The following is a 25,045-nucleotide window of genomic DNA, read 5'->3' as shown; positions in this document are numbered from 1 at the left end:
TTTCCAGGTTTTTCTGAAATCAGCTTATTGATCATTTCTTACACAATAATTTTACATTTATATATAACTTATTCAGCCATTTATCAGCTGAAAGGTTATCTATATAATGTCCAATTCCTTGTTGCTACAAACATTTTTGCACATGTGGGACTTTTTCCTTCTTTATGATCTCTTTGAGGTATAAACTCAGTAGAGAATACTGCTGGATAAGAGTATGCACAGTTTAATATTCCTTTGGCCATAGTTGTAGAGTGTTTTTGAGAATGGTTGAATCATTTCACAATTCACCGCCAACAAGCATTAGTATCTCAGTTTTCCCACAATCCCTCCAATGTTTGTCATCTTTTCCTGACATCTTAGCTAATCTGGTAGGTATGAAGTAGTACCTCAATGTTGTCTTAATTTGCATTTCTCTAATTCATAGTGATTTAAAGCATTTTTTCATCTGACTTCAAATGACTTTAATTTCTTTGTCTGAAAATAGTTCGTAAGGAAGCCTATTCCTATAAGAAAATCAAAAACCTGCACAAAAGATATCATATAGAAGAGGTCTAATATAATAATAAAAGTTTTATGGCATGAAAGAAGCAAAAGGAAAAATACCTAAAGAAAAGATGCTGAATGTTTATCAGAAGTAGTATTTGAAAAAAACAAGAAAATCTGAAAATTAAATGGATTTATCCAAATTAATAAAGGAAGAAGTGAAATTGCCTAAGAAATAAAAATTATAAGAAAAATTAAAAGAAATCATTGCATGAAATTCACAAATCTGGGAAGAGTATAAAATTCAGTAGAGTTGATATAACCTAGATAATTATGATGTAGCATCATAGGCAATTTAAAATTGAAAGGACTTGAGATAATCTTTAGTCCAGACTCTTTGTTTTACAATTGAAACTCAATAGCCAGGGTTGGGAAGTAATTTAACTGAGGTTATATGGATTATAATGTATTTTGGATGTTGTGTGTGTGTTTATAAGATAAACAGGGTATCCCAAAAGTCTTAGGGCACTTGGAGAACAACCTAAGCCTCTTGTCATGTGTATTTTTGTTCCTAATACAATAGATAAAACTGGGTCTCTATAATGTTAGGTGATTTGTTCATTCAAATGTTCATTCAAAAATAAGGTTTAGACCCTTATCTTCACTCATTCAGCATTCTCTCTACTTTATCATGTTGCTTCCCACATAACAAGTACAGGATTCTAAATTAAGTTCCCTAATTCCAAATTTAATCTTCTTTCCAATGCTCCAGTACATGACTTAAAATGTGATCAATATAAAAGAAGACAGAATGATTGATAACACACATGACAGAAGGAAAAAAAAGATAATTAAATTGGAAAAAGAATCAGTGGACAGTGCAGATAAAAGGGAGTGTATTTAGGATGGCACAGTAAAAGTACTTATGATTATTAAAGGCCCAGGAGAGGAAAACCGTTTTTTAAAAATCTGTTCTCTGTATTTAAGAGTATTATGCAAGAAATTTTCTTGGAATCACTAAAAAAAACCCAACCCCACAGCATTCTCTTAGTAGAAAATGTACACAGAAAATATATATCCATCCAAACTTTAAAAGGGAATGAGAACAATAACAGCATGTATTTGATGTTTTTTAACATTTATTCCTCTCCACCTCTAGTACTGAACCCTTCCTTATATCAAAAAATTAATTAAGCAAAAACAACTCAAATAGTATGCTACATTCTGCCTCTATAGTCTCCTAACACTCCACCTAGTGAAGGGACCTATATTTCATTATCTGTTCTCCAGGACCATGATGGATCATTACAGTTATTTCCAGTTTCCCTTTTGGTGTTTCTACTAATATAGGCACATGCTTTTTGTTTGTTTGTTCTGCTTATTTATTTCATTTCAAATCAGTTCATGCTTGTCTCCCTATTTTTCTTTGAATATCCTCAAATCTGCCATTTTTTATATAATACTGTTCCATTATATTTTTGTCCTTAAGTAGTTTGACATGTACTTTGTTTCTAGATACTTGCTACCAAGAAGGCTGTTAAACAGAAAGTCTCTATTATGTATTATAGTAATCTATCTCCTTAGGTTATATGCCTAATGTGACCATGAGTCACAATATTATGACAAGCTTAGTGCAGGGGGTTAACCTTTTTTTGTGTCATGGATCTCTTGGGAAGTACAGTGAAGCCTGTAGACCCCTTTTCAGAATAACATTTTTAAAGTATAAAATAAACTATATAGGATTTACAAAGGAAAACAGTAAATACCTAGATGGTAGTAATTTTTCCAAAAAAAAAATTTTTTTTAAGAAAATACATGATGACAGAAAGTTTATTTAGAAATGCTATTACACTTATGTTCTATAAATTTTAACAGCATTGACATACATTTGATAAATAGTAATGTATGTAGAACATTTATTTTGTCTACATACATTTGTTTATTATTATTCATTTAAACACAAACAGCTGTTTGTTTTTTAAAACTTTCAGAGACTGGATGTTTATTAAAGAGAGATGAGTGTTTTGGTTTAAAACTGTTTTCCAGTCTAAATTGTTTGGTCATTTTGCTTGATGCAGCAAGTAAGGATGGTTTCAAAGTCCTCTTTAATAATTCCTTGATTCTGTCCTTGAGAATCTGTAGTACAAGTTTGGAAATCATTACATTATACTATGCTATTTTTCAATATTGAAAAGATTCCTTTTTAGGCAAAAATCTAGAAAACAAATGAGCCAGGTCATTGGAAATGAAAGGAAGATGGCAAAAGCCAATCTTTTATATAAATTTCTGAGGTTATAAAAGGAGAATGTTTCCATTGTGTTACCAAATTAAAGCAGTTTATGCAAAGACACTTCTGTTTTAGTATTTAAATTGTTCTTGGGTGGTTGATGAGTATATGTTTCAGCTTATGGTGTACTAACCCTCATATTATTGAGTTTTTTAAGGTCTTTGTTATAATAGCTTTTTATTCTTTAAGGCCTTTATGAAGTTTAATGCTTGTTTCTTTTGGAGGCCATACTTCAATGTCTAATGGTGTTGTTTAATGACATTCTTTGAAGTATTTTGAGAGCATGAATTGTATGACTATTTATTTATTTGTATAAGTTAAAACTGACCTTTAAATGAGTAAAAAAGCTACTTTATCTGTAGCTTAAACTAGTTTTAGTTAGTTGTCTAGATAAGTCAGTGACTTAAATTGATCAAGTCTCAGAAAATCAAAAGACTCCATTTAAAATTCATTGAAGTACATGTTTGGAAGAACTCCTTTCCTTGCCCTTTTTAGTGATATTTTATCACTTTATGTAAGGTTGTTTTTTTTTTTTTTCCCTTCCCAATTTAGTTTCTCTAGCATGTAAAGGAAGGTGATGTTTAGGCCCTTTTTTGAAATTTCTGGCTTCTCAATACTGGTCTTGAAATGTATTGTCATGAGTTGACCTTACGATAAATCAAGTTCTGCCTCTGCAAAATCAAAATACAGTAATTTAACTTGTGGATATGTATTAAAACCTGGTTAATCATTTTCTTTTTTAAATTAGTATTTTCATAGCATTGTCAGGACAGTATGAGTATACTATTGAGTTTTAGACAATGTGAGAAATTTTTTTAAAATCAACTGTGATACATACATACACAGAGAAAATAAAGTCCATTAGTCCTTATTGCCTCCAGTTTCAAATATAAAATCTTGTGCATGACTTTTAAAGCCCTTCATAACCTAGGCATTTCCTACCTACCTTTCTAGTTTTCTTAATACTTTATTTTTTTTCACTATATAGTCTACTGTGTCATGATACTGTCCTTTCTGTTTTTCACATAAGAAATTTTATTTTCTAGTCCTACATTTTCAGTGGTTCTCCCTCATAACTGGAATTCTCTTCCTTTTTATCTCCAACTTCTGGTTTCCCTTAAGACTGATCTCAAATCCTATTGACTGAAAGAGTATTTTTTTAAAAATTATATATATATATATATTTTATTTTATTTTAATAGCCTTTTATTTACAGGTTATATGTATGGGTAACTTTACAGCATTGACAATTGCCAAACCTCTTGTTCCAGTTTTTCCCCTCCCCCAGATGGCTGGATGACCAGTAGATGTTAAATAAATTATTAAAATATAAATTAGATACACAATAAGTATACATGACCAAAGCGTTATTTTGTGGTACAAAAAGAATCCGACTCTGAAATATTGTACAATTAGCCTGTGAAGGAAATCAAAAATGCAGGTGGGGAAAAATAGAGATTGGGAATTCAATGTAATGGTTCTTAGTCATCTCCCAGAGTTCTTTCGCTGGGCATAGCTGGTTCAGTTCATTAATGCTCCATTGGAACTCATTTGGTTCATCTCATTGCTGAGGATGGCCAGGTCCATCAGAATTGGTCATCATATAGTATTATTGTTGAAGTATATAATGATCTCCTGGCCCTGCTCGTTTCACTTAGCATCACTTCGTGTAAGTCTCTTCAGACTTTCTGACTTTCTGACTTCTGAAAGAAAAAGGCCTCTTCAGGCCTTTCGGAAATCATCCTGTTGGTCATTTCTTACAGAACAATAATATTCCATAATATTCATATACCACAATTTATTTAGCCATTCTCCAATTGCTGGGCATCCACTCAGTTTCCAGTTTCTGGCCACTACAAAGAGGGCTACCACAAACATTCTTGCACATACAGGTCCCTTTACCTTCTTTAAGATCTCTTTGGGATATGAGCCCAGCAGTAACACTGTATCAAAGGGTATGCACAGTTTGATAACTGAAAGTTATTTTCCCCAGTTCCCCCATTCTCTTCCTCTTCTCCGGCATTACTAATGCTTTCCTAATGAAATTATCTCTAATTTAACCTGTATATATGTTGTTTGTGCATGTTATTTATATGGCATCCTATCCAGTCCTATTGAAAGGTCATAGGAAAAAAAAAAAAAAAAGAAAGGTCATAGGAGGCTTTCCTGGTTAGATAAATATTTATGAACATTTATTAATAAAGAAAATGGGAAGTGAGTTTTGTTTAAACATTGCCAGTTGTCATGTGATAAAGGAGTATTCCATGAAGATTTTTAAAAATCATAACCTGGTAGTTTCAGAGAATATACTGACCAGGTTGACAATTTAAACTTTTTAGTACTATTCCTTTTAAAGCCAGCAGAGGCTCCTCTTTGCAAAAAGGGTTCCCATGTCATGAATTAGGAGTTTAATAAAATAGTAATTATAGCAGAAGGTAAATTGTCACTCACAGATAAGCTATTGAATAGTACAAGTACCAACAAAGAAGCTTCAAAAATAGAACTGAATTTTATTGGTAAATACAAGCAATTAAAATAATCCTCCAAAACATAGAACTCAAAATCTTGCTGAGAGATTTCTAAGCTAGTTGATTCTATCGTGACTCTTCCTAGATTTTGTCATTTCCAGCAGACGGGAGAATATCACTAGTAATGTTTTCCTCCTCGTCTTCCTTCTTTACCCCCTACCCTCCTCTCAACATTTTCAAGTTTTTAGTAAGGTTCAGGTCTCATTCAGAAATGATCAAGGGTCCATGTGATATAAGTAATACAGTACAGTGGAGAATTAAAAAGAAGTACAAAATTTTTAAGTAGGTCTTATACAGAAGACCAGATGACTTCTGAAATCTTTCAGTTCTAAGAACTCAGGGTTACTGTCTTTGTTATGTACACAGCTTTTATAAATATCCCAAATGGCTTTACACCTTAGTGTTAATTCACAGGGATGATCTATAATTAACATGTTTGGAGATTGATAATGACAAGAACAATAAAGTGTTGGAAGAAGCTAATGTAGAAACTCCCAAAAGTAGACTTTCACTTATTTTTAATTTAATGAATTGTTCATTCTTGATGGAAAATGGAAGTTGAAAGAGATCTTAGTTTTTTGATAGTTTGTTGGGTTTTTTTTTTGGCAGTGGTAGAAATGTGGAAAGAAGCCAAAGTTGAATAAAAATAAATAAGCCGCAGCAGATTTTCTTTGCTTTAACTGACAAATTCATGAGGCACAAAAATTGTTTCTTAATATAGCTTAAGTGACTTTCTAAATTGAGAAATCTGTCTTTTAGATACTATTCCCAGCTTCACCTTTTCTTAGATGAAAGTTGAACCTTAAATGAGAGTGGATTAGATTTCCTTAGTTTTGTAAGATTTCTTTTTGTGATATGTTTCCAGTTGATTTTAGTTTGGGTCCCCAAAAAGTTAAGGAACTAAGCCTAATTATGTCCTCTTTCCTATATGAGTCTTTCTAGTCATACCCCAAATAAAACATTGATTAGTGCAAAGACGTCTAAAAATGATTGTTTGTTAGCTTTTCTCAAAATGAAGAGATAAATCCTCTATGACTGAATTCTTTTATAGAGCTGTTGCAGGAGTTCTTCAGAAATCTGCGGCATTACATCAGACATGAAGGGGGGAATAAATAGCTGAACTTTGTGCTCTGCCCATTCATTTTATTTTTTACCCTTCTTTTGTCTCTTCCCATTGTTTTCTACTTCCAAATAAGTTAAAGAAAATAATTAAGGAAGATAATGTTGAATATATTTATTTCAGAATTTTCTCTAAAATCTGCAATGTCATTAATGTGCTTGAATCTTCTGTAATACATGTGGAAAATTTCTAGAGATTAGAACAAATATATCCGATATCAGATTTGGCCTGTTGTAGCAAATCAATAATATGTGTATGCAAGCCTTTCTTGACAGTGAGGTGCAAAAGGTTTTCAGAATATTATTCCTACTAAAATATGTCTTGTTTATCTTATTTTTCCCATTAATATTTTTCCTTTGAATATTTAATTGAGTATTTATTTTTCCTTTGAGAAATCTTAGTAAATGAAATAGTCTTTTCTAAAAGTTTAGTATGTTTCAATGGGAATGAAAGTTGCTACCCTCTGCCAGAGGAAAACTTTGGTACTAGTATTTAGTTTCCCTTTAGTTGTCTACAGAAATCAAAATCTTAGAATATGACTTCAAATCTTTATTCCCAGAGAAATTGTAGAATGACTGAAGCCTTCTAGAAGTTATAGGGGCTATTGTCTTTTCAGACAGTGCCAGACTAGACAAATACCACCTTAGGCCAGGTATGGAATCAGAATTGAGAAATACACAGCTTTCTTGAATTAATAATTACTATGCTGGTTATTGAGCTGTTTGCAGGCCATTTATCAAATGTTGGAGCTAGAAACACCAATGTAGCATACACTAACTTATATAAATATTCCAAATACTCACAGCCATTATACGTATGGAATGTAGATTTTTAAAATTTTTTTATTTTATTTTTTTAATTAAAGATCTTTGATGAAAACATAATAAGCCTAGAGATCTTCAATAAGCATTTTGCTATGGGGAGTAAAATTCTATTTCTCCTGTTGATTTTGATAATTATAGCTTTTAAAAGTTAAATTGAGGCCTTACATGGAATTGGATTGCTCTCTTTTGACCACTTTTCAAGGAGGGAAAGGAGTTAAAACACTTAAAGAACTTAATGGAAAAAGTTAATGAGAAAAATGTGGATTGCTATCCTATTATACAAGCCCAGCATAATTGGCAGCTTGGATTTTATTGAATTATCTAAAGTCTTTTAATGTGGATTCAAAGCTCTGACTTAGTTTAAACTACATCATTTAAGTGCACTTGGGATTTAAGTTTTCTTTTAATATATGCTAGTCAAGTTCTTTCATGTTACAAAGGAAAGTTCATCAGATTTGAATACTTTTTCTAGTTCTTTTCCTTGTATTTGTGACAAAAATAGAATCAAGGTTTTCCAGCAAAGCCTCAGGATTGGTTGGCTAACTTTATGTAGAAATATACAGGCTGTTTCTACATGTGGGTTCTGTTACATGATTTGTGATCAATTTATGTAATTCATTTCTTTTTGAGAGAAAAAACTTGATTCAATTCTCCCTCTCATGCCCATTCATAGCATTTAATACTAGTACTGCCTTCCTTCAAATTCTCTTCATCTGATTTGATTTGAAACCTGTAATTTATATTACTCCTTATTCTTATTTATCTCTTTGGCTGATTTATAGTCTACTTAGCTCCTAAGTTGTGATTGTTTTCCAAAGTCTGATTCTTAGACTCCTTTTTCCCTATCTGCCTGCTCGTCTGTCTTTCTATCTAATCTATCTATCCTTTCCCTTAGAGAAAGCATAAAAGGCCTTTAGTTATGACCCACATTTCTAATTCCAGACCGCCCATTTCTTGATCTCTGCCACTTTGTCACTTCTTAAATGAAATCATTTACTAAATTCTGGTGATTCATCCATGATAATTCTTGAATTTATCCCATTCTTTCCATTCTCACTATTTCTACTCTAGTCCAAGGTAATACCTGTTTTATTGCAATATTTTCCTAACTGGACAATAATTTCTTCCCCACTCCCACCCCCCCATTCTAGTTATTAATAATGCTATGAGATTAATTTTTATGAAATACTACATCTCTGAGCCTGACCTTTCACTTCTACTATATTTTCCATAATATCTTGTCCAGTGCTAAATCTATAGCATCATTCCAACTCTCTATGTATTTTAATTCTGGAGGATCTATCATAGAATCAGTATGGTTATACTCCCCATTGATACGGATTATATTTTTGTCACAATTACAGTAGTCAATATTATCTACTTATATAATGCTTTAAAGTTGATAAAATGCTTTCTGTATTTATATATTTGTTATGTATCTATTTAGGTTCTCACAACAACCCTTTCCCATTTTAATATTGCCATTTTACAAATGAGGAAAGATTCAGAGCTAAGTTAATAGTCTCACAGGCTTCAGGTGCCACTATGGTTGAACAAATGTATATCACTTGGCAACCATTCTTTTGGGAATTAACATTCCTGAACCTAAGAAGCTTTTCAGCAACCTACTATTCTATTATACTTTCCTGTGCTCCAAACATTCCAAATGATAAAGCTTGTGTTTTGTTGATTGAGTCTTCCAAAATCTCAGGGTGAAATTCTACACCATTACATGTTATCAGAGTAGGTCTTTAAAGGAGTGTTCAATAAATATTAAATTAACATAGCAGAGAATAATGCCATTTTCAAAAAATTAGATTCTCTTACCAATATTGTCTTTGAATGTCTGACTTTTAGGTCAACTGTAATTATAACTATTGTAAAGCTTCAAATAGTTCAGTACTCTACTATGTATTTGACATAACTATTCAGTGGGGTGATTGCAAGATACAAATTATTTAGAAAGCTAACATATATTAGTACCTAGTATCATCTTGTAGTGTGGAGATGAGTTGGGGGAATGGATGGAAGAGTGGACAGATATTTTAGCATGGGCATATTTAGAAATTTACGCAGTTTAATGTGATCAACCAGGTTAATGAAATAGTCCTCTCCTTCTTTTGGCATGAGTTCTGTTGTTGTGTTTTTTGGTTTTTAAAAATTTATTAATTTTTATTATACATTACAGGACAAAGATCCAATTGTTTGAATGCTGTAACTGGGCAGTTGTTGTGTTTTTTGGTTTTTAAAAATTTATTAATTTTTATTATACATTACAGGACAAAGATCCAATTGTTTGAATGCTGTAACTGGGCAGTATACAATTTGGCAAAAGTCGACCTGAGAGCACACAAATTTATTGAAGTTTACATGTTTATGCTCCAATAAAGCAAGAAATGAAGTAGTTTTTCAGCCATGACAAAATATGAATTTGGAGTGAGGGTGCACTCAGTTCTTCATTTTTTCAAAATAGGCTTCATTGAAATCTTATGTTTGAAATGAATCATAGATTTCCTCTAATTTTTAAGTATCCCTTGCATTGTCTAAATAAGTCTGTAAGTATAATCCTATTTTTTCCATTGATTTCTACTCTAAAACCAGGAACAAATAGTCACAGAACAAGATTGAACAGAGACTGTATCCTAAGTAAGGATACAACAGTTTTAGAATTTTGCAGCACTTGTTTACCTCCATAATTTCTCTTTTTCTGTCACAACCCAATCCTTCCCCAGATTACAAAAATTTTACCACTACACTCCCAAAAATTTATCTTATTTTAGTGTCTTGCTATAACTAGCCTTCTATGGCCTCCTGTCATTGAGATTGATCTTAGAATTATTTAGAACTTAGACTTATCTAAGGACTTTATTGAAACCATATAGCTACAACTTCAAGATGTGGGAATGGGGTTTGTTGTGCATTCATAAATTAATTCTCCTTTAATATCTATCTGATTGTAGGATATTATATTTGTTTAAAGTCACATTTAATCTGCTTAGATCTCCATGTTGCTTGCAGATTTCCTTCCTCCCAGATTGTCTTTCAATTATCTCTCCTATATAGTCTAACAGAGTTTTTTGCTCTCACTTTGATTAGCTTTGCACATGCCAAATCTGAATGCAAACTCTTGTCTTAATGTAATACATTTACTATACCTGTTAATTATTGTTGCTTCACTTGTTCTTAGTTCATATGGAATTCAACTTATCTTGGATTCCACTGGATAAATGAATTCTAAAATATATTATTTTTGTGTACTGTAACTTCCCCTTGCAAAGTCCATTTTTCTATAAAGAAATGCAGAAATCCTTAGGGGATAGAGATATTTTTTCCTTTAACAGAATTCTCTACACACTTCTACCTCCCTCTTCGTTGCTTCTAAAAAACATACATTCTTTTTTCATAGGTCATCAGAAATATACCAGCACTTGAGCAATAGTACTGTTCATCAGAAACTACAACAGTTATACCTGACACACACAAGTGAGCTCTTGTTATGGCATTGTCATGTGTAAGAGTTCTGAATATCCATAAAAATGTCTAAAATATTCTCTAAAAAGTTGACTTGAAAATGAAGACTTTAGTAAAGTGTTGGGAGAAAGATTAGTCTAAATCTTAACATTTTATTCTAATGCCTAATGGTAAGTTTAAATAGCTCTTATTTTTTTTTTTTTAATTTAATAGCCTTTAATTTACAGGATATATACATGGGTAACTTTACAGCATTAACAATTGCCAAACCTCTTGTTCCAATTTTTCACCTCTTACCCCCCCCCACCCCCTCCCCTAAATGGCAGGATGACCAGTAGATGTTAAATATATTAAAATATAACTTAGATACACAATAAGTATACATGACCAAAACATTATTTTGCTGTACAAAAAGAATCAGACTCTGAATTATTGTACAATTAGCTTGTGAAGGAAATCAAAGATGCAGGTGTGCATAAATATAGGGACTGGGAATTCAATGTAACGGTTTTTAGTCATCTCCCAGAGTTCTTTTTCTGGGTATAGCTAGTTCAGTTCATTACTGCTCCATTAGAAATGATTTGGTTGATCTCGTTGCTGAGGATGGCCTGATCCATCAGGACTGGTCATCATCTAGTATTGTTGTTGAAGTATATAATGATCTCCTGGTCCTGCTCATTTCACTTAGCATCAGTTCGTGTAAGTCTCTCCAGGCCTTTCTGAAATTATCCTGTTGGTCATTTCTTACAGAACAGTAATATTCCATAACATTCATATACCACAATTTATTCAGCCATTCTCCAACTGATGGACATCCATTCAGTTTCCAGTTTCTAGCCACTACAAAAAGGGCTGCCACAAACATTCGTGCACATACAGGTCCCTTTCCCTTCTTTATAATCTCTTTGGGATATAATCCCAGTAGTAACACTGCTGGATCAAAGGGTATGCACAGTTTGATAACTTTTTGAGCATAGTTCCAAACTACTCTCCAAAATGGTTGGATTCGTTCACAACTCCACCAACAATGAATCAATGTCCCAGTTTTCCCACATCCCCTCCAACAATCATCATTTAAATAGCTCTTATTAAGTAAATATGGTTTCTTTTTCTTTCCTGATAGTTTTTGTTAATGATCTTTAACATGCTGCATGGGTTTTTTATTATAATTTTTATATATATATTTTTTAGCAGCAGCTTAAGAGCTAGTATTGAGTTTTCAAATTGGAAAAGAATTCATAAGCAGAGCTCAATTGTTAATAGTTTTTAATTTCTTTAGATTGTGTAGAATCTTGTTTCTAACCCTCTGTTTATTGATATTGTGCTGGATTTTTATCCCATTTTTATTCTTCACCTGAAGGTATCAGAATACTGACTTCTAGAAGGATTTTTAAGCTAAGTAGATAGTTATCAACAATCTAGGACTTCTTGCTGTTGTTCCTGTATGTTAATGTTTAGTTTTAAATTTAACAGTGAGTGATTTTATAGTGATTACCATCTGACATCAGAATTTCATTATCTCAGAATGAGAAACAAACCTTTGTATGATGGGTTCTTAAGTACCAGTTTTGAAACAGTCTATGTTAAAAACTTAAAATGACCCTGATAGTTATATCATACTTAGAAATGGAGAGTATGTAGAATTCATTTAAAAAGTGTGAATCTACAGAACAGGAATGCCTTATTTAAAATTATTGTCATTATCTAAATGTAGTGTTATTTTTGACTGTGATAAAGTCCTACTAAAGTGTTTTTACTTAAAAAAAATACCAATATTTCATTATGTTTTGCATTTTCAATACCAGTATGCTAATGGACTAGTAAGATTTAGTCATCCTATAAAAATATCATAGAATTATATAGTCTTGGTGTCAGGCCTCAGATAGCTCTAATAGAACCCTACCTGAAAGTTGAATTTTCCCTCTATATCACCTGTAGCAGTTGGTCTTTCAGTTTGTTTAAAAACTTTCCAGTTACAGAAAATTCACTGTCCACATATAGACTGTCCCAACACATTCACACATTTCTTTTTTCTTTTAAAATAAATTTATATTGATATAATATGGTTTTATATAACCAAAATTTTTCCCAGTGGAAAATTTTTTTTCCTCTCAGTGGTCCATCCAATACATAAAAAATATTAACAGTTCTTGAAGGAAAAGTTCAAAAAAGAGGAAGAGGGGAGAAGGCAGGAATGAACTAATCAATACAGTGAAAAAAGATGAAAATATATGGAATGTCCCATAATTTGTAGTTCTCCCACCTCTGCAGTTGGGTTGTCTTCTCTTACTTCTTCTTTAGGACCATACTTGGTAATTTTTCACTGTGTACTTTTGTTTTGTGCCTCTCAATTTATGAGTTTTTTTTCCCATGCTTCTTTGTATTCATCACATTTGTCATCACATCAGCACAATAACATTTTATTATATTCTTGTGCATAATTTGTTTAGTCATTTTCCAGCTTTATTCTTTGTCTCTAGTTCTTTGATACTACAAAAAGTGCTGCTATAAATATTTTGGTGTATATTAGAACTTTCTCCTTATTTATGAAATCCTTAGGATATTTGTCTAGTAATGAAACTTCTAAGTCAAAGAGTATGGAAATTTTGCTCACTTTATTTGCTTAATTTCACATAGCTTCCTAATATTTATTTACAGGAAGGAAAAAGGAAATACCATTTATTAAATGACTGCTATATGCCAGTAAATGTACTTAAATACTTTATAAAGATTATTTCATTTGATCCTCACAACAACTCTGGAAGATTCTTATGCCCAGGTTACATTTGGGGAAATAAAGACTGATAGATGTTAAATCATCTAATAACTGTGTGTGACTGCCTCCAGACCCAGCACTATATCCAGTGTACTACTCTCTTCCTTAAAGTTTTGTCAGCAGTGCCCTATTATACCTCTCTTCCTATAACTCCTCCAACAACTATTTTTATTTTTGTCATCTTTACCACTTTCCTGGTGTGAGACAAAACTTTGGAATTTTGCTTTCCATTTCTCTTTTAGCGATTTGGAGCATTGTTATATAAACATGTTGTCTATACATCTTGGATACCAAGCTCTTTAATACATTTTTAATGACTTTGTTAAGAAGTTCCTCATCTATTTGAAGTTGAAATCTGTCTTCCTGCTGTTGTCAACTTGTAGCTAAACAGAATAAATTGATTTTTATATCTTGAAGACAGCGATCATGTCTCTCTTATCCTATCCCTGTCTCTTCTTCAGGCTAAGCATCCCTATTTCCTTCTAGTGAACCCCTCCATTCTTCATTTCAATATATTTCAGTATGTTATATTTCTAAAATGTAATGGAATACAATTGGAAATGCTTATGGTTAACTCAGATCAGAAATCTGCCTTTTCCCTTCATGATGAAAATCTTTATTCATATGCAGAGGAATGCAGCCAGAAGCCAGAGGAAATGATGCTTGTTTTTATATTATCTTTGTTATTGATTTTTGGGTTTGTTGCTTTTGCTTCTAAGCCTTCTCCTGTGTACAGTGGCCTAAATCTTGTGGTTAGTGGGGGTCTGGGTTTTGCGATTGTTGTGAGTTTAAATAGCACATTTTGGGGGTTGATTGTATTTTTTATTTATTTGGGGGGAATTTTAGTAGTATTTGGTCATACTGCCGCTATGGCTACTGAGGAGTACCCTGAGAGTTGGGTAGGTAATTTAGTGGCTTTTAGTATGTTATTGCTTACTTTATTAATGGAAGTGGTTTGATTTATAGTGTCTGGTGAGGTGTTGAGGTCATTACAGCTGTAGAGTTGTTTGACTCGTTAGGTAATTATTGTGTAGGTCAGGATTGAAATGGGGTGTCTTTATTGTATGGTTGTGGGGGTTGGGCAATAGTATTGTTAGGTTGGATTTTATTTATTACCATCTTAGTAGTTTTGGAAGTTATTCGAGGTCTTTAATTATATGATTAGGAAAATTAATATTATGGAAATTATGAAGGAGAAGGAAGTAAGATTTAATAAGCCCCTTTTGGATAGAAGTAGCGGCTGAAGATATGGAACTGTGTAAGTTAGCTTGATCTTTTGGCCCTGTTTTTTCGTATCATTCCAGATCAATGAGTATGGTAGCAATGTGTTGGCCTAGTTGTAGACCTGCTAGTGGTTTTAGTCAATGGAAGATATGTGTGAAATATCCTAGTTTGTTCAAGAAGTTGTGTGTATGGATAAGGGGTTTGATTGGTATTTTGTTTCTTAGTGTGTTAAGTTCTGTTGCGATTAGGATGCCCATGACGGTTGCAATTAGGGCTGAGAGTTTTGTTAGGGTGGACATAGTTATTGGAACTATTGTGGTAGGAGGGATATTAGCTGTTAGGAGGAAGCCTGCAACGACACTTCTGTTTTCATTTTTTTTCTTTTTTCAATCATCCATAATCTGCCCTTTTCCCCCACTCCATCCCTATCTCTCATTTTGAAAGCATAAGAAAAATAAAATATTTTTACAAGCATGTCTTATTGATCAAAACAACTTTACATATTGGTTGTGTTCCCCCCCAAAATAGCAATTTGTACCATTCTGCATTTTGAGTCCTTCCCCTATCAGGAAGTGTGGAACATGTAATGTCATTAAGCATTGTGCTTGGTCATTACACTGTGATAGCATTCAGTTCAGCATAATAGTACTGCATTACATTTATATGCCATAACTATAATATATAAATTCATCAAGACACATCAGAATCACTCCCATACTTTGTCTAATGAGGCTCCCTTTATGAACCTTGGGTTCGTAGGGGTGATAGGGTTCAGAGGGGACACGTGTTAACCCCATATTTTGAATGTAAGCTGTTTGTTAGCAAATACCTTAATTTTCTTTTTTTCAGTCTTTTAATTTGTTTTTAATATTTCTCATAATCAGAAGCTAGGTAGCATAGTAGCTAGAGTACTAGCCTTGGAATCAGGAGGATCTGAGGTCAAATTTGGCCCCATTCTTACTGCTTTTGTGACCCTGGGCAAGTCATAATCCCTATTGCCCTGAGAAGGAAAAAAATTTTTTCTTGTAGTCTCATATAAGCATTGGCCTTAATTTAGTCCGTTCTTATTTTCTGGGAGTTTGTTGCTTAGTCAAAAATTTTGTAATTTACTGAAACTCAAAGATGACAAGTCCCACAGCTTTGACAAAACTTTGCAGAGTCCAAACCAGGGCTTGACCAGACCAGTTTGGGTGCTCAAAGTTTGCAAGTTCCTAATTTATCCCTGAGATCCTAAAATAATCTCATGCTATTTAAAAAAAAAAAAAAAAAAAAAAAAAAAAAAAAGCACCATCTTTTAACTCTTAATTTTAAACTCATGCAACCTTTGTTCCAAGAAATTTAATTGTGTTTGTAGCCACATTGTATTTTCCTTTGATGCAATACTTGTAGAAGTTTTAGAGTTAATCTCTTCTTGATTTATATCTTGACCTTACTTAACAGTCCTTTATGACAAGATTTTTTATTTATTTTTGCTTACTTTTTCACTTTCAGACTCAAAGTTAGGACTGGACTCTGTAACCCTTCTGGATGGAAGATCTGAGCTGGTTCTGTTATTATTTTCTTAGAGTTTTGGATGTTGTATTATTCTAGGATCTCAAGTTCAGTCTGGGGACCTGGAAATGTTCAAACTTCCAAAGTGGTCTGGGTGGATAAAGTCTGAATATCATTCCTCTGGTCTGATTTCTACAACTTGTAGGTTGCTGCTGTGTACTTACCCCCTATCAGTCAACTAGAAAGCTCTGTTGATTCAGAGTAACAAAATTTTAGTATCTCCTTGTGTTATTTCTGCCTGTGTTATTAAACTGTGCTGTTTGTTGCAAATAAGATCCTGCTCTGAGTTTAGGATCTGCTGCAAACTTCTGAACTTAATCCTTTTCTTTGTGTAAGCCCAGGGCTTCCGTATCTGAGAATCCCATCTTCAAGAGTATGTCTTTTTCTCAGTCTACTTTGGTTCTGTGACATAGAACTGAATAGTGGGCAAGAAAGAAAACTTCCACTTCATTCCTATCTTCATATCTGTGCTTCAATATGGGTTTGCTGGGTAGTGATAGGGGTCTGGGACCTTCTCTTGCCCTCTATGTACTGAGAGCTCCCAAGCAGTGTGCTGGTCTGCACTCTCCTTGTTTTCATAGACTGTCTATCTCTCTCTCTCTCTGCTAAGCTGGGATAGGTATATGACTCACTGTGATCTTTTCTGAATTTTCCCATCAGAATTTCATTTTTCCCATATCTGTTTGAAAGTGAGCTTGCTTCATTGCTTCTTCTCTCTGTTATCTTGGCTTTGCCCCCATTTTCTTGTTTTTATAACCATAATGCCTACCATATATTAAGTACTTAATAAATGCTTTCTGAAATAATTTTTTCAGGGGAACTTATAATCTATGATGCTTAAAATGAATGATCTTTATTAGCAAAGTAGAAGTAAGGTTCTCTACTAAGAAAAAATAATAGGGGAAGTTGCAGAGGACTTGAGAAGAGAATAAGCATTAAGTAGAATGTAATTAAACAAGGAAGAATAAAATGATCTTATTATTTTATAACTTACCTTGGGTTTTAATTCTTTGTCTACCATTTTTGTTTTGATCTGAAGCTTATTGTTCTTAATTGAGATAATCACAAAAGGAATTGAATCTTCCTACTTTTTTGTGTTGGCACTTATCACCCAAAGTAGTAGACCTTTTTTGTTGTTCTTACTCTCAATATAACTTAAGAAACCTTTCAAGATATCCTTCTTTTGACCCTTTAAAAAAAAAAAAAACATTTCAATCAGCAAGAATCTATCCTCTTTCCCTTCTCCATCCAAATTGAGAAAGAAAAAAAAAATTAATTACAAATTTAAGCAAAAGAAATTTCCATGTTGTCCTTACATTTAAAAAAAAACACATTTGCTTTCTTGAATCTTTTATCTCTTTATCAGGAGGTAGGTAGCATGTTTTTTAGTTTCTATTTGTCCCATACTAATTTTCAGAGTTTGATGCTTGGTCTAAGCTGTTAATTCACTTTTCTGATTCTTTCTTCCATCATTCTCATGTCTTTTCTAGTTGTTGTTTTTTTTCTCTAGCACTCTCTTTTCATCTAAAAGACATTATTTATTTCATTAAAATAAAAAAAATAACTTCATATCATGCACAAATTCTTGTTAAATTTGTGCCAAAGCTCTGTTTTTCTATGAGACTTTGCTAACAAATAACTTTGAAGTTACTCTCTTCTTCTGGATTTGTGTCTTGAACTTATTTGCCATCATAATAGTTTTGTTATGGTGAAGTTGTTTCATTTTTTCAGCCTTCTTTCTGGGATTTGAAGTTAGGTTTATACTCTGCAGTATTTCTGTAGGGAAAAAGTGATCTTCTTGTTTTGTTTTTTGAGATGTTGAATGTTGTGTTATTTTAGGATCTCAGGGATAAATTGGGAAACTTTGAACTCCCAAAGTGGTCTGGTCCAGGGCAAAGTCTGATCATTATCTCCTGGTCTGATCTCTGCAAAGTTTTGTCAAAGCTATGGGGCTTGTCATCTGTGAGTTTCAGTAGACTAGAGCTGTATTCAACCACTATTAGTCTGCTGGGCAGCTCTGCTAGTTCAGAGTGACAGGAATGTAAATCTGGGATTCCTGCCCTGCTGTTTCCTCAACAGGCTTCAGGCTGCTGCTTGATTCTGAACTTGTCTGTTGCACAATATATTACTTGGGCTTTTAAACTCTTGTATCCCAGCATGTCAGTCAGCCCTAGATTTGCCATTCAGAACTGGATAGTGAATGACAAAGCTACTAGTTGGCAGTTGTTCCACAGTGTCTATGAAATGGTGGTGCCCCCTATGGTTCTGGGATCTTGAGCTTCATCTTTTGCCAGTGTGCAGTTTCTATGCTCTTTCAAGCCTTAGGTGCTGTTAATGTTCTGGGATGTTTTGAGCTCCTGGCTAGATCTCTCTTTGAAAATCCATAGACCTCCTTGTTTCACTGTGTTGACTTGGGCCACAAAATGATCCACTTGCTTTTTCTTAGATTTCTGGATCAGGATTCAATCAGGTCCATCATCTGTTTTGGTTTACTATGTATATTTGTTACTAGGGTTTTGTTTTCCTTTTCAAGTTGAGGGAAGAAGTTAGAAGGGAAAGAAAATATACTTGTTAATGGATATTTATTCTTTTAAAACAAATAGAAAATTCATAAGCAAATTTTCCTGCAGGTGAAGTTTACCCTTGAAGAGTTTTGCTTTTTTATTATCAGCATTAAATATTAGTTGAGTTATTTATTCTGATTTGTACAGTTTTCCTGATTCCTCTTTCATTAATTGTTATTAAATATTTCTGTCAGTGTACCTGCCTTTAGAATAACTTATGGTTTTCAGATTCTCATCTGTTGTGAGCTAAGGAAACTAGATAATGAATCTCATTAGAAATTCTAGATAAATAAAGACCATATTAGTCACATTTGATGTTTTATAGAATACTTTTATATGTGCCTGACCCTCCCCACCCCCAGTAACTCATAGATATTGAGGGAAATGGTCAAAGTTATGATCTGATTTTATACAAGAAGTTGGATCTTGGGGGTTTGGAGTCTGAACTAAATGTAGTAAATTTCAGATCTAGGATTTAAACTCAGTTTTCCTGGTTTCAATTCAAGTCTATTTCTTTTCCATTTTGCCATGTTACTCAAGAGATCTTTCCAATTAGTAAAGCACATGAATTTTTATTGTGTAGATTTTGACATCTTTTTTGAGCTTAAAGATCTCTGTTGCTTCCTTTATATTTCTAACTTTATTCTATATAACCATGGTACAGGATAAATGGATGGTTTCAGGTTCTGAGTATGGCTTTTTTCAGGAAAGGGAAAGCATAATTTTTTCTTAGATAAATTTAGGCTAACAGCAAAGGGGGAATATTTGCTAGAAGTTTTTGGCCAGCTAAAATAAAAATCGATCCTTAAAGCTTATCTACCAGAAAATACCCCTTTCCTCTGGGGGGAAAAAATCATCCATTGTTAATGATTATAGACTTTAAGTTATTTGATCGCATTTTAATCACAAAGACATCTTATGCTCCACCATTAGCCTTCATAGTTACTAAAATATAGAATTTCTAAATGGATGTCAGTGTTGGTATTCAGAGCAGTTAAGAGTTAAAGATGGGAGTAGTTCACATTTGTCCTGCAGGCAATTACTAATTCTCTAAAATTTAACATTAATTCTCTTACAAATATATAACCCATTCTTATAACAGTCTTCCTTGTCTGTTGCTTTTCATGTTACTATAGATTCAAAGTTATCAAGTCCTTTTTTTTCCCCTAACTCCATAATGTTCCTTGTATGTCTCCTCATTATCTTCAATATTACTACAGTTTTTTAGGCGTTCCTTTTCCTTTGTCAGTTACTTTTAGCAAAATGTAGATTCCATCATGTTGTGCTACTCTTTAGAATCTATGCCCTCTTCATCATATAATAGAACATAAATTTGACAGCAGAGATTATCACTTTTTGATCCTGGCATCCTGTTTATATATAATAACTTATATATAGTAAGTGTTTTGGAATTAAGTGGCTTCCTCATTGCCTGTTAGATAGCAACCAAACTGCTTAGCACTTAAAGGATATTCAAGGACCTCCATAATCTGACTTCAGCTTCTTTTATATTATTTTATATTAAATAGTGTGGAGTTTTTCACAATTGTCTAATCTAAAAGAAAATAATATTGAGGCAGAGCTCTGAATCAATGACACTTTAATAAAGGGTCCATGGTTCTTTCTAATAAGATGGACCTCGGATCTTTCTCACAATTTGAGATCCCCTCTTTCTCCAGAGCCTTAAATAGTGCTTGAAACCTGGACAGTACAAGTGAAACAAACCAAAAGTACAAAATTTCATTGATTGATAGACCTTTCCCTTGGCTCTCTAGGAAGATCTACACAAAATATAGAATACTATTAGTTGACACAAATGGGCTAGACTTTTACAGGCCCTATCTTGATCTTTTAAGAGGCCCTACCAAACATATGAGCAGGCTTATTGGGTTAGGTTTACAAGCAGATGTCAGAACATCTTACATGGGCTGACAGGCCACAGTCTTGCCACCTGGGTCACTCATTAGCCAAGTACTCACCTCACTACATCTTCCCATGTTGGGCAACAGAGAAACAACAAAAATAGCTGGGGGGCTTTCCCTGGCCTTGAATCACCTCCACCATACTATGGCTGGTTACCATAACAAGGAAGATTTGGGTAGAGGTCTTCCAGTTAGCATTTATGATTAAGCAAGTGGATTGCAATCTGTAATTCACACCTTTTTGGCCTAATGTCAGAACTAAAAAATTATCACCCCTTTGGAATCCTACAAAACTAATTAGTAGTGATTAGAATAAAATGGGGAGTGAATTAAATCATCATTCACAATAAAAACAAAATAACATCCTCCTAAACTGAATATATTTAAGAATATATCATAGAAACAATAAATATTTTAAAGAACTTAATAACATTGAAACAATAGAATGTATAGATATAGCAAAAATTAATCTAATTTAAGGATGAAATTGAGATGAGATACATCCAAAAGAAGGAAAGACATTTGCAAACATTTTGTGATATATTCTTTTACACCATCAGAAACACCATACCTGAGTTATAAATCACATTCTCAAATATGGTTAAAGAGAAGATAGATATCACACTAAAGAAAGCAAATATGGGGAAAGGATCTGGATAAGATCAATTTTGTATATAGAGAAAGCAAGTATAAGTATTGAGGGACAGTTCACCTTGTGTCTAAAAATGAATAAAATGATAAGCATTTCAAAAACAGGTGAAGAAAAAGCATTAGCTGTTGACATCTATACATATGTGTATCATTGATTATGCCATTTAGGAGGTAACAAGTAGACTTTATAATTTTTTGTTTTACTGATACTGATTACTAATTTATTTTTTAAAAAATTTTAATTCCACAGTAGACAACCATTATTAAAAAAAAATTCAGTTCCATAGTAGGCAATGTCTTTACCATTATTTTAAAAAATGACAGAAAAATGTAGAACATATGTCAAAATTATGTAAGATTTTATGTTCAGTGATCTAGAAGTGCCTTGGAAATGTTGTTAGTAATGATAGACAGAGCAAGCTATACTTGGTTTCATTCTACTGAGCAGTCTTAGTCATAAAGAAAAAATGGTGAAACATACTTTCCATTCTTGTAGGAGAGGTTAGAGTCTATAAGTGCAGAATATAACATATGTTTTCAGACATAAATGCTTGGCTGGATTTTGCATATCTGTGCTTCTTTGTTAAAAGAGAGAAATGAGGTGAGGACTAGAAAAGCAGTATTGAGAAATGACTTGTCAACTGCTCCTGAATTGAAGAAGACTGCATTCAAACCAACTTTTTTGGTTTGAATGAGTTTGTTCCTTTTCAGGGATAGAGAGAAGAGAGAAAGCTAAAGAGAATCCAAAAAGTCATTTCTTCTAGATTCATTCCTTAGAGCAGCATTATAATTAGTCATTATTTCTGTTGGCTTTTTAAAAAATGAGGACTTTGAAAACTTTTAAAAATTATACTTTAAGCTAGAAACTTAGCTTTCTCTTAAGAAACATCTAGCTCTGAATAGATTCTTGGTTTCTTCATGGTCACGTTCTTCTAGGTTCCAGGTACTGTTCAGTGACTTCAGCAGATCTGAGCAAGATCATTAAAAAAAAAAAAAAATAGGTGTTTGCTGTTTCTGATTCTGTGCTAGTGAAGCACGAGAGGCCTAAATTGAGGCTTTCCTGATGACTATGGAATTACACTGTGAAAACATGTGAATGTGTTTATAAATAGTACTTAATTAGCTACTGGAGTATTTATGGAGGCCATATGAGGAACTTGAACAGCATAGTATGAGGTAGGAATGGTTTGATGATGATAATTGAACTTTTGCTCCTTGAGGTCTAGCCAGACTGCTATTTTTATCTAATCCAAATTGAAATTATATATCTCCCAAGGAACTTTGAACTTATATTTTAATACTAACTGTGAAAATTTATGGCAATTAAATACTTGTTGACTGACAGATTGAAACAAAAGATGAAATTCCACTGAAAAGCAAAGATAGTTTGTTTATATTTTTTGATGTGTGAAATGGAACAAAAATAATGGTCATGTTAATGTGTTCTTGAAGAAATATCTTCCTGAAACTAATCCTTTCAACCAATCATTTCATCCCAGTATTCCTTTTTCAATCTGGCCAAAGGTGAACAATTATATACTTTTCTTAGTTGGAGTAGATAAGACATTCCTTTTGATAAATTTCCTATTGCAGTTAGATAGGATAGAACCCTTTTAATAGGTCTATTATTATATTGGCTTAAAAACCACTATGGACATTTTATGTTTAAAGAACATTGATTATTGGAGTTTTTTTTTTTCAATTTACGTATGCATATCTTAGTTTATAACAATTGCCAAGCTTATTGCCCTAGATCAGGCAAGCACTTAATAAATGCTTGGTGACATCACTGTTTAAAGAGGTTATTATTTATTATTATTTAAAGAAAATAAAGGTAATTGTTAGGACATTTATCCAATTTTAAGTTCTCTCAAGTTAAACTCTTATTTAAAACAAAAACAAATAATCACCTATTATAGAATAGAGCTTAGTAGAACGTAGTTACCCCACTTCAACACTCCTCCCCCCAAAAAAGAGAACCATTTCAGTGTTAAAACACCTTCTTCCTCTCCCCCCTCCCCTCCCCCCTAATCATGTAGCTGGCCTGTTAGTCCTATTTTAATCCTTTTAGTCTGTAATAATCAAGTCTTTCTACTTAATTTAGTTCTTTTAGTTTTCAAATGCTTTGTCCCACAGAACTGATCTCAGTGATGAGTATAGTATGGTGTTAGAATTTGTGTAAAAACTCTGAAAAAGAGCTTATGGGTCTTTGAGAGATTTTAATCAAATGTTAGAACAATTAAATGAAATCCATTCTTTTGTTGTTGTTGTTGTTGTTGTTGTTGTTGTTGTTGTTGAGGCAATTGGGATTAAGCGACTTGCCCAGAGTCACACAGCTAAGAAGTATTCAGTGTCTGAGTCCAGAATTGAATTCAGATACTTGAGGGTTGGGGCTAGCTACCCCAATGAAATCCATTCAAATTAGGATATCTACTGCCTGCTTATTTTTTACTCCATTGAATTCTTTTTTATTCTTCCCTGAATAAGCTGGTCACCTTTATAAGAATTTTCTGCTGTAAGGGATTCTATTTGGCTTTTATACCTTAATGTCCAGCTGCAAGGAGCCCATTGTTAATGAATATACAATACTGATGGAAAACTTTTTCCATTCAAGTTAGAAGACACCATCTGGTGCTTTAGAAAACTGTTTGATTTATATAATTAGAAACTTCTAAGAATTCCATCTGAAGAAAGTCAAGGTTCTTCATCAGTAAAGCACTTACCATGTACCAATTACTGCCGCAAATGCTGGGGATACAAAGGAACCCCTCCCCCCTCAAAAAAAAGCTCTTCTTCAAGGAGCTCACAAACTTAGGGGAAAACAACTCCAAAAAAGAGATGAAATGATAACTGATATGGGTACCCTTGATTCTCAGGGGACACATAACTTGTGTTTAGTCTGTGTCTCTTTTCAATTCAGTGTGGTTATGGTCAGAAACTAAATTGTAGAGTTTTGTTGTGTTTTTTGTTTTTGGTTTTTTTTTTTAGTATTTTATTTTTCCAAATACGTACTAAGATAGTTTTCAACATTCACCTTTGCAAAATTTTTCCAAATTTTTCTCCCTCTCCTTTCCCTCCCCAAGATTGTAAGCAATCTGATATAGGATAAATATGTGCATTTCTTCTAAATATTTCCATATTCTAGACTGTAAAGATAAGAAGACTGTGAGAAGAAAGAAAGTGAAAGAGATCCATGACATAAAAGGGATAAATGAACCAAGTGAGGGTTTTTGAGAATGGGCAAGGTATGATCATGTTTGTAGATGGTAAAGAAGTATTCAGTAGACAGAGAAAGATTGAAGATTAGTGAGAGTGAAGTGAACATCCTTAGTTAGAATTTATTTTGCTTAGATATAATTCTTCCCCTCTTCTTCCAAATCCTGTTTCCCTTTCCCCTAATATTTCCCTTTTGAATGAAATGTATTTTTGTCCCCAACTCTCTATGTGTGTGAGAGACAGACCGAGAGGTTGAAGTGTCCCTGTCTGCCACTTTTTCCTTCTTTGGATAATCCAGATATCTACTTGTATACCCCGATTATGTGAGATAATTTTCCTAACTTTCCTTTTCTTCCCTTTTTTTTTTTCATTCTTATAAGATCTTCAAGACTTAATAAACTCACTTCTACCATGTCTATTTGACTTCC

General features: G+C 33.1%; 1 protein-coding gene across 4 annotated transcripts in view; it reads left to right on the top strand.

Annotated features, from left to right (window-relative positions):
* USP22 (ubiquitin specific peptidase 22) overlaps nucleotides 1-25,045 on the top strand; it is a 245,338-nt gene that overhangs the window by 106,123 nt on the left and 114,170 nt on the right. The window contains exon 1 of one of the 4 annotated variants that reach the window (XM_031940370.1): nucleotides 24,561-24,646. The exons of the other annotated variants lie outside the window; for them this stretch is intronic. Within the exon in view, the coding sequence (XP_031796230.1) occupies nucleotides 24,613-24,646 (34 nt within the window). The 5' untranslated portion in view covers nucleotides 24,561-24,612. Of the gene's footprint in view, nucleotides 1-24,560; nucleotides 24,647-25,045 lie in introns of those variants that run through there. 4 annotated transcript variants of the gene reach the window in all.

Source organism: Sarcophilus harrisii, chromosome 1 (assembly GCF_902635505.1).
Source record: "Sarcophilus harrisii chromosome 1, mSarHar1.11, whole genome shotgun sequence".
In the NCBI taxonomy this organism is placed as follows: domain Eukaryota; kingdom Metazoa; phylum Chordata; class Mammalia; order Dasyuromorphia; family Dasyuridae; genus Sarcophilus; species Sarcophilus harrisii.
The sequence above is the reverse complement of the archived record's forward strand: the minus strand, read 5'-3'. Positions and strand labels throughout refer to the sequence as shown.